This window comes from Toxotes jaculatrix, chromosome 4 (assembly GCF_017976425.1).
Source record: "Toxotes jaculatrix isolate fToxJac2 chromosome 4, fToxJac2.pri, whole genome shotgun sequence".
In the NCBI taxonomy this organism is placed as follows: domain Eukaryota; kingdom Metazoa; phylum Chordata; class Actinopteri; family Toxotidae; genus Toxotes; species Toxotes jaculatrix.
This window is the reverse complement of record NC_054397.1, coordinates 9,966,187-9,978,525: the sequence shown is the minus strand read 5'-3', so window position 1 is coordinate 9,978,525 and position 12,339 is coordinate 9,966,187. Positions and strand designations below refer to the sequence as shown.

The 12,339-nt window shown below is 38.9% G+C and overlaps 1 protein-coding gene and 1 pseudogene across 1 annotated transcript; both read right to left on the bottom strand.

Moving 5' to 3' along the window:
- Positions 1 to 354: 354 nt before the first annotated feature.
- Positions 355 to 1,993, bottom strand: LOC121180032 (annotated as a pseudogene).
- Positions 1,994 to 4,439: 2,446 nt separating this feature from the next.
- On the bottom strand, positions 4,440 to 12,268 carry LOC121180879 (polyunsaturated fatty acid lipoxygenase ALOX15B-like). Its single transcript, XM_041036558.1, has 15 exons — positions 12,166 to 12,268; positions 11,769 to 11,946; positions 11,207 to 11,411; positions 10,947 to 11,028; positions 10,528 to 10,650; positions 10,302 to 10,405; positions 10,028 to 10,194; positions 9,784 to 9,927; positions 9,377 to 9,580; positions 9,106 to 9,192; positions 8,812 to 8,981; positions 6,690 to 6,811; positions 6,428 to 6,528; positions 5,559 to 5,729; positions 4,440 to 5,458 (listed from the first exon to the last, which is right to left on the bottom strand). Exons 2-15 carry the CDS (start codon positions 11,919 to 11,921, stop codon positions 5,279 to 5,281), a joined length of 2,013 nt encoding a protein of 670 aa, XP_040892492.1. The 5' UTR covers positions 11,922 to 11,946; positions 12,166 to 12,268; the 3' UTR covers positions 4,440 to 5,278.
- Positions 12,269 to 12,339: the final 71 nt, after the last annotated feature.

Below are 12,339 nucleotides of genomic sequence, written 5' to 3'. Positions count from 1 at the left end.
TAAATGTATACATCCTCTTGTATAGCCATTGTATACAGGTGAAACAACCATTATCTTATAAAACAAGATACTGAATTGTGATTTGGCCAATTGTGAAGCTGTATATTACAATCATTTTGCAGTATTTTGTCCAAAGATGCTTCCAAAAAGTGCTCCCAGTGCGTATAACCAGCGTCTCTACAGCCATAGCTAAGCTGGGGAAAGTGCCTATAGTGCCTGCGGATGATATAAAGCATTAGTCCATCATCCCTGTAGTAGAAACTTGGCACAGCCACCAGTCCAGTTCGTGCTCAGCAATGTCGTCTGGTGCTCAGAGGGAGCTGTAGGTCATTGAGGAGAGTGATCTCTGCAGGATTATGAGCACAGCCTCTCCATGTGAGGCTGCAAAATAGGGAACAGTCAAATATGTAAAAGAAACAGTTATGGAAGATATTTAGACACTTTACATCTCATTGGCTGTGAAACATATTAATATGTTGGTAACATCCAACCTGTGTAAAAAATTCCATCCTTTGATATATGCAAATGTAGTTGATGTGGCACATTTAGCCTGTGTGAGAAATGCTAGACTAGATGCACTTACTGTATGTATGTACCGTGTACAGTGGCTGCTCCATGGACATGTTGTGCAGCGGCGACACTGAAAAAAACCTGAGTGAGCAGGTGAGTGTGCAGCAGGTGAACATTGAGTTGATGCTCGCTGAAATCTGCACCTCTCTCAAAAATCTTGGCCATCAACCAGTCGTACAGTAGGAGAAAAGACCTGATTGTCAACTGCTGGAATCTGCTTCAGCTGCAGCGAAAGAAAATATTGATGATTGATTCACTGAACATAATCATTAAAACTGCACTGAATAAAGGCTGAGACACAGACTAATGTCCTCTCATCACCTCTTCAGGCAGTAGTAGTAGTAGTAGTAGTTTGTCCTTTTTTTTTTTTTTTTTGCAAGACATTTTTGGAGAATCAAAAGCAAGAAATTAAGTTGAAAAAGACGACCAATTATGTGAGATGTTGAGCCACTGCTGGAAAGTCATGAACCTTTCAGTATTCGTCTAGGAATGCATTTTAAAATTTGTCTGGAACATTTGGCATGAAGGACTTCAAAAGGCAGTATCTCACTAAGTCTTGGCCCATGCTTAACTGGCTGACTTGGCTGTTCAAGCCTTAAAAGATTCCTCCATGGGCCCAGTCAAGACCCTTATAATGAACATCTGCCATTACAGTCTCCTGTTTGTTTGTTTTTTCTTTTGTTCTATACATTCATGATTACAATGCTGGGGAGAAAGGGGCGTTCATTCATCAATCAGACGAACAAAAGTTGTCATATAGCAGTTGTTTTTTTTAAACTGGTAACAATAAAGCTGCTATGTTTGGAAATAACTGTGTATGTAAGCTGTGAGTCAGACTAAATGTTTCACTTTAATTTTAATGACTCATTCAGCTTTGAACCAACTACCACTACACTTTTTTTTGTGAGGGAGACTAAGCATGTCTGTGTCTAAATCCATACACAGGGAACACTACAAAACTCACTACACACTGCAACAATGACAGAGTTGGACAGAGTTTTACCTATTAAATAGCAGATACCCAGGAGCATCATATCATATAAAACATAATATGATAAGTAGACTGCTCTATAAAGGTCATTGACTGCATGTTACTGATGGAGTCCACATGGTGGTGCTATAAAGAAAAGTTTAATGTCAAAACATTTCACATGAGGCCATAAATCTAATGCCCTTTGTCCAACAAACAAACACACTTTATCTAGTAGCAAATCAACTGGCTTCTACTGAATATCATAATGGATGTGCTGTTCAGCTCAAGTATTGTGTAAATATGTCTCACCTGAATAGCAGTTGGCATCAACATAGCATCAGGTGTTTTGTGGAGCAGGACAAGGGGAACCAATGAGTGTTGCGCTTTCCACTTGATGGTTTGACTGCATCCAAATGCTTTGCCTTTCTTTTGAGCATTGCTTGTGTGCATTTTGGTGATGATGATAAATAAAGAAGAGTCTTTCTAATAATCTAAACCCTGATTTTCCCCTTATATTTAATCCCAAATCATATTTTTTTAAAAATGCATTGTGCATTTCCTTGCTCCAATACTTCATTGCAGTTTTACTGTCTGTCCATACAAAGGCACTGCAGTGTTGTTATATGACTGACAGTGGAGTTGAGCTGTTTGGAGTCAGCTAAATCATTAATTCAGCGAGCATACTGCAGAAACATACCCACATTTCTTCAGGTAAGCAGCTCCTACCATGGAACACCATGTCATCAGTTACTGGGAAATTCGTGGGCAGAGCTGTACAACATCACATCAAGTTGAGATAGACATCAGAAACTGGTAGCCAAAAAAAACGCATCTTCCCTCCAGTGTTGCTGAACATAGTCTGGAATTAAAGTTGAGTTTTACCACCTGCATGTTAATCTGAACATAAACTGAACATAGTAACTACATGTTTTTCAGTTATAGAAATTTATTATTTACGGTCCAGTTCTTGCAGTCCAACAGCCCCTTCAGTCGCTGCTCTGTCAGCCTAGGTAATCAAAACATGGAGAATTAAAATTTGATTCACAAAAAATATATATACATATTTGCACAACATTGTTTCTTGACTGGGCAGGTTCAGTTAAGAGACCTAATGCTTGGGATTTCAAAAACTACTGTCTGATAAGACTTGAGGACCTCACCCCGCAGATGCAGTCTAGAGAAATTAAGCAGTCTTGCTTTAGGAGAGGCAGACCTCACAAGGCAGAGAAGGAGGGTTTTCAGCCCTCATGCAGTGAAGTAGTCCCTCTTTATACACATCCCAGCAGGGATGAATAGAACAGACTGGTGAAGGCAATTTTAAATTATAGCACAAGTGCAGTCTAAAACACTATATATTCTTACAAATTGTAAATGATCTTGTAATAAGGTTAAGATAAAAATTAGCCATAAATTACAGAAAGCAAAGGCTTATGTGTCACTAACTTTATCAATCAGTATCAAGGGTTCACGGGTTTGGGTTCTGGAGTGGACAGCTAATTCTCTCTACTGTACTTACCAAGATGATGATTGTCATCGAAGATTCTTACAACTGATAAAAAAAAAAAAAAAACTGGACTGAGTCATAATCTGCTTTCTTAAATTTGTATTTGTGTAAACAATACAACGTACCATAGTAGCCCAATGCAGTTTCCAAAGCCTGTCCCTTCTCTAAACAAGCGAACCTCGCTGCCAGCGATCCGATGGTAGATGAGAAAGTCGTAAGTGTCTCCCTCTGGGGACTTCACTTTAACCTTGCAGGGGAACCAAGAGTCCTCTGGGAACAGTGGGAGAGGATTTTTGTCAACCTCAGTCAGCACCAGTTTTCTAAGGGAGGTCGAGCAGGACACAAAATATTTAGACTCCTACAAACAGACAAAGAGAAGGTGTTTCAGTTAGTTTCAGTGAGGACAATGTGCAACCAGTAATGAATGGTTGCACATTGTCCTTAACAATCTTAACACAGACTAGAGGATTTTAGTCCAAATGCCAGCTGTCAATCACTAACCTTCTTACCATACATACTTTGATACTCTTCAAAAAAAAAGAGCATTTCCTTTTACACATACACTTGACCCTAAAACTAAACAATACTGTGTATTATGCAAAGCTCATTTAAGATATTGTAATGTATTTCCAGCTGTGATGAAAGATGGCGACAATGATGTAAATATTATAAGTCAAGTCTACAAAGTCTTTACAATAAAATGCAAATGTAAATGTAAAATGTAAAAAAATCCCCAAGTGTATGTTGACCTGAACTGTCAGGTCACTATATAACTATTGCAGAAAAAGAGAGAAACATATTCATTCTTGAATTAAGACATAAAAATATCAAGCAGTGCTTTCTTTTGATAACAAAGAAAAGAAAGTTGAATGATTTTGCGCAACTATATAATTACACTATTTGCAAATATGGCAGTGGAAACAATGTTTTTTTTGTCAGATTGCTATTAAGATGATTGTCTGTCTGAAATGTCTCAGTATGTACATCGAATACTCCGTTGTGGGTATCTTTGTTAAAACTTGGTGAAAAAAAACACCTAATAATAATAATACAAATAAATAAATCAAGCCAATGAAGAACCATCTAACACTATTTAATGTAATGCATTTTGCAGGCCAGGGAGTCAGGAGTCTACTACATCTCTCTACATCTACAGATATAATTGCCAGTAGCACCTGCTATCTTTGTTTTTACAAAATGCAGATCGACATTAATTTAATATGTTTATATAAATACTTAATTTGGGCTGTGCCACCTACACACACTAACCTGGGTGGTGGGAGGTAACTGCAACAAACACTTGTACAGAAAACACAGGTTGCGCAACAGAGAACTGTACAAAGTATAGCAATTACTGTCATCAACACAGCCATGATAATAACAATAATGAGGTGAGATAGTGTCACTTTATTATTCCTCTTACATCTTCTTACATAATGTTTGTGAGGCTCAGAAGATCCTTTCTCCTTTGATAAAATCGATCCTCTCTCTCTCTTTAACACACATCAATATATAGACTTAACCACCTACTCTGAAAGTTGGCCACAGTTTACAGTAGACTATACTGACAGTATAGCACATAAAGACCATTGACAAAAGCTTGAATGAAAGTTTATTTTTTCAGTAACATTTTAAGAAAATTAAAACAATAAAACAGCAAAATAATACTCATGAAATAGTTTTCATTCTTTCTCACAAAATATATTGAATAATAATGTAGATTAAGTGGTTCAGAATAAAACTGGATCAAACACAAATCAGAGTGTGGCTCAATTTCATCAGAGCACGGAAACTTCTCGACTGACATAGAGTACAAGCACACACTGTATTAGTTGTTCCAGGAAAACTAACTGGTTCATTAAATGATTAAGTTCTGTGTCAAGACAACAAAGTAATAATAAGTAAGTAAGTAAGTAATAAAACAATAATCCAGTGATGTCAAACAATGGCAAACTGTCACATTTTGTTCAATAAACACACATCTTCTTAAAAGACAAAAAAAAGACTGCCCTGTATTGTCTAGTAGTAAAATAAGAAGAGTTAAGATGTGAAATATGTGGATGACCGTATGCTTATCTTAAGTCACAGGTTAGCATGCAATGATCACACACAATCGTTTTTTTCCACTATAGGATCAGTTAAAGACAGTACATACAGTTCTTCCCCAGGTCCCTTTTGTTAATGTAAAGATGAATTTTGCCGACAGCTGAGGTGGTCACACCTTCTGATATTCAAATGGCAACACTATTTTCTACCTCCATTGGATCCAGGTATGTGTATGGGACTTCCAGATTCCTGTTTCTGACTTTGATGGCTGTACTTAACACTTCAAGTTCTCCCTGAAAAACCTTTATCAGCTCGAGGGGAATCTCCTCACTGAAATGGTCTTCTGGGTACTGGCCAAATGGGACCTGTAGATCAGTGACACATTTATTTAAGTTATTTTTTTTTCACTAACATCTATGTAATGTTATGATTTATGAAAATTTTCATTAAGTCTTGGGTACTTACAAAGTCAGAAGACCGCTTGCTGAGAAGCCACATGGTGGACATGCCCTGAACTGTTGTGTTGACATCAGGGAATGTCGCCAGCATTGTGTCCTCACTTGTTGTCCCCTTTGTGGTTGGTGGAGGGAGTTGTAGGGAGATGGGAGTGTTGGGCATCCAGCCGCCATAGTCATACTACAATAAACAAATGACTTCTTGAGGCATACAGTAACACTATGATCATGCTGTTGAGTTTCTGATGAAATTATTATGTTACAGCTAAACAAAAGTGTTTTTAAAAGCAGCATGTTTTCAGTTGCGTTAGTAGCTCGGCTCTAGAGATGTCCTTCTGGTGCTGTACAGACATTAATGGTGCCCTGAGGATGAATCCTAAAGACTTTCGTGAATCCTTTGAAGACTTTGCTTCTAGCACCACAGTGAGGTTGACATTTGTGGTTTTGAGAGAAATGTCTCCATGATTTTCTGCTGGATTGCCATTAAATTTGATTTAGACTTTCATATTTGGATGAACTGCAATCACTTTGTTGATCTCCTGACTTTTCCGCTGGTGCCATCAGCAGATCAAAATTTTTGTTTGTTCTATCTTTTTGGTTTATGGCCAAATACCTGCAAACCTAAGGGCATTGTCATCAGCCTCAGCTGTACTTTGTGTTTTGTGCTAAAATGTTCCAATAAAAATCTGCATTGTCATTGTGAGCATGTTAGCATTTCTAGTAGTTAGTTCAGAGGACCAATGTGTCTAAGCACAGCCTCACAGACCTGATGGCTGCAGACTCTTAGCCTAAATGTTAAAAGCTGTCCTCAAAATCAAAAAACAGCAAGGCCTCATCAACCCTTTCCACAGAAAAAACACAATTATAACTGATCATCACCTGTCCAGAGTTCACAGCCGAGTGCTGGCATGCGCAAGTGAAGATCACCATGGTGACAAACTTGATCAGCTCATCCACGGTGGTAAATCTCTGTGGAATTCCTGAGAATTACAGAGCATACACTGTGTCACTAAAAGAGGCAGTCATCTCATTTAGAAGACTAAATCAAAGTCTGATTTATGATTGATTTGTGATTATGTAATTGTGCCTTAATATGCACATAAAACACCATTTATCGTCCTTTTTTTTTTTTAAGCCCCACCCGTGGACACTTGAGAAAGGAATCCATGTTCAAAAATGTCCAAAATCCACTTCTGCAGCTCAGAGTCTTGCTGGACCTCAACATCATTCTTGTAGTAGTACCTGAGTATTCCACTCACAAACCTTTGAGAAATATGGGAGAGTAATGTTAAACACAATACTACATGAATTATACATTTTTTTATACACACTGTGTTAGTAAGAGGCTCTTTTGTGAGATAATTTAGTGGCCGTCCCTTTAGTATGATAGAGAATGTTCTTTTTTGGCACCTTAGTGCAACTTTAAAGGAATAGTTTGACATTCTGGGAAATATAATTTGCTTTTTTTTGCCCAGAGTTAGATAAGAAGATTGATACCACTGGAGTCGCTTAGCTTAGCATGATGACTGGATGCAGGGGGAAACAGCCAACCTGGCTTGCTTCAGAGTTCAAATATGTACCCACCAGCACCTTCAAATTATAATAATTTACACACTGTATCACTTTTGTAAAAGCCATACACAAGCAGAAATGTAAAAATGCTAAGTTGTGGTTTTACAGGATATTACATGCTGCAACTATTTATTAATAAACAGTGGCAGTGACTTCCTGGAATCTCGTGTGTCCTGGCAACTTCACAGTGAGGGAAAGACTCCGGGATTAAATAATCTAAATAAAATGTAAAAAAAAAAAATTCTGCATTTTTTTTCCACCCGATTTACTTTATTAAAAAGCAATAGGGAACAGATGACAAGAAATGAGAGAATAATGGAATAAAGGTAATAAAACAGGGGACATTGCAAGTCATGGCTGGCATCATAGTCTCCTAACCATGGTACCTCAAGTTTATTCAGTGTACATCAGTGAAAGTTGACCACTGTAAATATTAGAAACATATCTCTGTTTAACAATGAAATTTCAGAGCACCACAAATGACAGCCTCAAAAATGGTCATTAAGTTGAAACAATACTTTTCTTAAACATTATAACCTTCACAAAGGACTACATTAGTTTTAGCTAGGTATACTTAATCAACTGGGAGCTGGGTGTTTCAGGGACCTAATGAGCTGTCGGGCCCCAAAACATCCAGCAGAGCCTCTGGTGACGATGATTGCTACACAACATAAAATATCTTTCAACATAAACCGTTCAGAGGAGATTGCATTAACTGGCTAACTGGTAGTGACGGGGTTAACTGAAAGAATTGATGCAAAGAAACTGTCAGAAAAGAGGAAAGAAGAAGGCAATGGAAGGGGTGGAGCTTAAATGTTACAGGTTAGTGGTAGATACATTTAGATTATTGACGAGAAGGAAATTATGAGAAACTCAGCTGAGTCAAATAAGTGAACAAAAGCTAGCTAATAGAGAGGGAAGAAGTTGGGGTCTCTTGTTTGCCTATATCAGGAACTCACCTGCCTAACTTTGTTGGTCACTTACTTGGACTGCAAATTGTCCTTGCATAAACAATATGTATTATATCCCAAATATTGCCATTTTCTGTACAGTAAATTGCTTGACTCAAGTTACAGTACACTGGCTAATATAGCGGCAGTCAAATGTAAATTATGTGAGCACAGCCAGATACTTAGGTCACTAATGATTAGTAACGGCAAAATCAAACCCTCACTCCACAGAAAAAGTCATTGTTGTTTCAAAAGGTTGGTCATGAAATAGCAGAGGGCTCTTGTTGTGGAGTCAGATGGCCTAAACAGGCATCCTTCACCATTTAACACAATTTGGGGGTGGAATAATAATGGAATAAAATTCACCCTCTAATCCTACATTTGTATTTTCAGGTTGCTTTCCTGTGAGGATTGGTACTCTGCTTGAGCAATCGCATCAACACAGATGTGTTGATGTTATGCCTTTGTGCTGGCCAGCTAATCTGTCCTGTCCTCATTACCATCAGCTGAAGTAAGCATGTGACTCAGTTGTTTGTGCTTGGTTTCTAGCAAACAACTGCACTAGTTATGTTTAACAACTGTTTTTGCAAGTGGAAAAGGAAATCAAATCCTGTGTGAATCTCTCATGTTTTGTCACTTTAGTGTAATTCGAGGCCTCTAAATAAATTCTGACTAACCCTAACAAGGTGTTAATCTTTATACTTTATAAATATAATGCAGCATGTAAATTGGAAATAATACCTGTCGACGATATCCCAAAGTTGGAGTCCATCATCCCTGTAGTAGAAGTTCGGCACAGCCTCCAGTCCACGCTCAGCGATGTCATCTGGTACACAGAGGGAGGTGTAGGTCATTGAGGACAGTGATTTCTTCAGGATTGTCATCATGGCCTCTCCACCAGAGGATGCAAACTACGGAGCAGTGAATTATGAAAGGAACACAGTGAAAGACTAACAGTACTCATGATGTTAAAAAAAGAAAACAAAAAAACATTGTGTAGGTAATGGTCTACTAGGCTTGGTGGTCTTTTCTTACCTGTGTGAAAACTCCTGTCTCAGATATTAGAAGAAGTCGAGCTAAGTAGTTGATCTGCAGAGTGTAGCGGGTGTGAGGAATGAGGAGCTGAGGGAAAGGGGGAACTCTGTTATTGCTTGTTAACAAAGTCACAAATTTTGATGTCTCTATACCATTTAGCAGTGGAAAGTACTTGCAAACATATAAATACTAAAACACTAATGTTCATCAAAAAATTAGCAAGTAGAAAATCTTTAAGTACAGTAAGTCCAGTACTGTCCCATGCAGTTACCTTGTACAGTGGATGCACCATGGGCATGTTGCGCAACAGTGACACTGCAAAAACCTCAGCCAGCAGGTGAGTGCGCAGCAGGTGAACGTTGAGTTGATGCTCATTGAAATCGGCACTTCTCACAAAAATCTTGGCCATCAACCAGTCGTACTCAGAATCAGTAGGAAAAAAGATGGGATTGTCCTCTGCTGGAGTCTGCCCCAGCTGCAGGATAAGACAGTGGGACATGGTTAATTCAGTCCAGCCACAGTAGCTGCTACTTGCAAAGAATCCAGTGTCTAGCTTGAAGACAAAGTAGATGCTTCCTGTCACAACGGAACCTGCATCTTACCTTTGAATGATAGCCGCCTTAACCAATACTCTAATTCACAGCTTTAAAATCAGTGATGTTTGAGTGCTAATCTCACCTGAATAGCAATTGGCATCATCTTACGATCAGGTGTTTTGTGGAGCAGGACAAGGGGAGCCATCAAGTACTGCTTCTTCCCGTTGATGGTGTTTGCTTGCAGTCCATCAAAACCTTTGTAGTCACACAGGAATATGTTGCCTTTCTGTTTGAAAATTTGGCGAGGATAGATAAGAAATTATTTGTATGACATACATACAGTGTGGAGATTACATTTGCAAAGTGAGTCAGTGTGAGACAATCACCTTCATTTCATCTGACAGGCTACCCTGACCATGGATGAAGACCATGTCATCAGTGACAGGAAAGTTATCAGGTAGGACTGTGCAACGTCTGATCAACATGGGGTTGACACCATTTAGATACTGGTAGCCGAAGAAAGCATCCTCTTTCCAGTGCTCTTGGACGTAGTCTGGAAAAAGAACAGAGCTGAACTTTACCGAGTTTCAAATTTTGGGTGAGACAATCTTGCTCTCTGTCTGTTATTAGCTTAACCATGAAATCATGATAGCACAGTACCTGATATGTCAGTCCGTTTGCAGCAGAACACCCGATTGATAGCATCAATATCAGTCCACTTCTTCTTGCAATCAGCCAGCCCCTTCAGTTTCAGCTCTGTCAACCTAGAAAATAGAAAAACAGAGCAGCTTTATTTTGATGCCTTAAGTATAGTATAGTAAGTAATGTTAAGCAGGTATGTTAACAGATAAATAAATACATATCTAACTGAGTCTGAGGACTTTACCCAGTTGATGCAGTGAAGAGGAACTCAGTAGTCTTGGTGAAGGAGAACCGGACCTCACAAGGCAGTGAAAGAGGGTTTTCTACTTTTATGCAGTGGGGTATTCCCTCTGCATACACACTCCAGCTGGGAAAAACAAAGAGGAGCAAAGTCGTGAGTAACTTTGAACAGTCTAGATACCAGTGTATCTGCAGTTTTAATTCATGCGAGCATAATATTTGTGTATTGAGTTTCACAATTTTGTAACGTACATTACAGTGTAATGTATTTTAATAAACCTTGGCAGCTGTAACAGTGTCATACAGTGGTTAATTTGTCATCGTATATCATGAATATATCCAACTAAAGGTGGAGGAGGTTTGGATGCATGTTAGCTTTGGGGTATAATAAGGCAAACGTTTGCACAAACTCTGATCTCTCACCGATAGTCTTCCGCTCGCTCCTTCAGTTCCTGCTGTCTGCTGTACTTGCCAAGATGGTGGTTGTCTTCAAAGACTTTTACAGCTTAAAAGAAAAAAAGAACCACAACAAGCTTTAAAATTGATATATACAGTATGTTGGCATGAATTTGCTCTAGTCTCCTTACAGTCTAGCTTGCAGATGCTGTCTTTCTTTTGTGTTTTATGTTTTCTGTGGTCAGTGACCAGCATACAGGATGTCAAACAAGCAAATTTCCACAAACCTGTTCCCTCTCTGAAGCGGTGCACCTCGGAGTCAGTGATCCAGCGGTAGATGGGAAAGTGGTAGGTTTCTCCCTCAGGGGATTTCACTTCCACCTTGGCAGGGAACCAAGAGTCTTCTGGGAAGAGCGGGAGACGCTTTTTGTCTACCTCTATTAGAACCAGTTTTCCAAGAGAGGTAGGGCAGGACACAGTAAAGCTCGATTCCTGCGGGAATGTGAGGAATAGAGATAAAGTGGTTTTGATAACAAAGAACTGAGCTGTTGCGATGCAAAATAATTAGCATACAATTACTGAATGTAGAAGGGTGGAGAAAAATAAACCATGCAACGTGGCCCAGCCCATAATGCCAATATTGATGTTGCTTGTTATGGAGATTTTTGGTTACTTTGGTTATCTTTGTGGCCTTGTTGCTGCACATATGAGTTAGAGTGGGTGAAACACACACTGACTACATCAGCTTTTCTAAACTGGTGTTAAATGTGCCTGCGATCTCATACAGACAAGGCTGTGCAAGTGCACTATACACTGTACTATACAAAGAGGGTGATATTGCAAACTTACTGTTCCTTGGACAAAGGATGAAGCCCCTTTCAAGCTCAGGAGCCACTGCCGTTTGCTCTCCCCATCTGTGCCCACCAGCTTAATGAAGACATTGTTAAAAGTGGTGGCACCAGCAAGTTTGGCAGTGGAAACTCTCACTTGATAATTCACCATTTTCACTCCAGAAAGTTGAAAAATCCTGGTAGGGAAAGAATAACAGTGACAGGTCTTCTCAGCGCTGATTAGGTTAACTGTCACTAGATGAACCTCAGTTCACAAAACCTTTAAAATACTTGTATCACAGTGAAAAGGGCACTGGAAAAAGTTACAATAACAATATTAAATTTTCCTTTTCTTATTGAGCTTTTGCAGTCCAATTGTTGCTGACTTCAATCATTTCAAAAAGAATCTCTCTTACCTCAGTTAACAAGATCAAGAAGTTCCTTTTTTGAAATCACCACTGATTTGTCGTTTTATACATTCAGTGTAGTGGGAGTTTCCAGTCAGTACCAATAGTTAATTCAGGAGATGGAATGTAGGACATGTATGAACAATTACTGTACATGAAAAACCACAAGGGGGTGATCACAAC

What these genes read in the sequence shown, in the direction of transcription:
- LOC121180879 (XM_041036558.1), bottom strand. Translation starts at nt 11,921, where the DNA reads ATGGTGAATTATCAAGTGAGAGTTTCCACTGCCAAACTTGCTGGTGCC. An exon ending in GAGCGAGCGGAAGACTATCG is followed by an intron (nt 10,651 to 10,946) that starts GTGAGAGATCAG and finishes TGTTTTTCCCAG; the next exon opens with CTGGAGTGTGTATGCAGAGG. An exon ending in CGGCTGTGAACTCTGGACAG is followed by an intron (nt 5,730 to 6,427) that starts GTGATGATCAGT and finishes TGTTTATTGTAG; the next exon opens with TATGACTATGGCGGCTGGAT.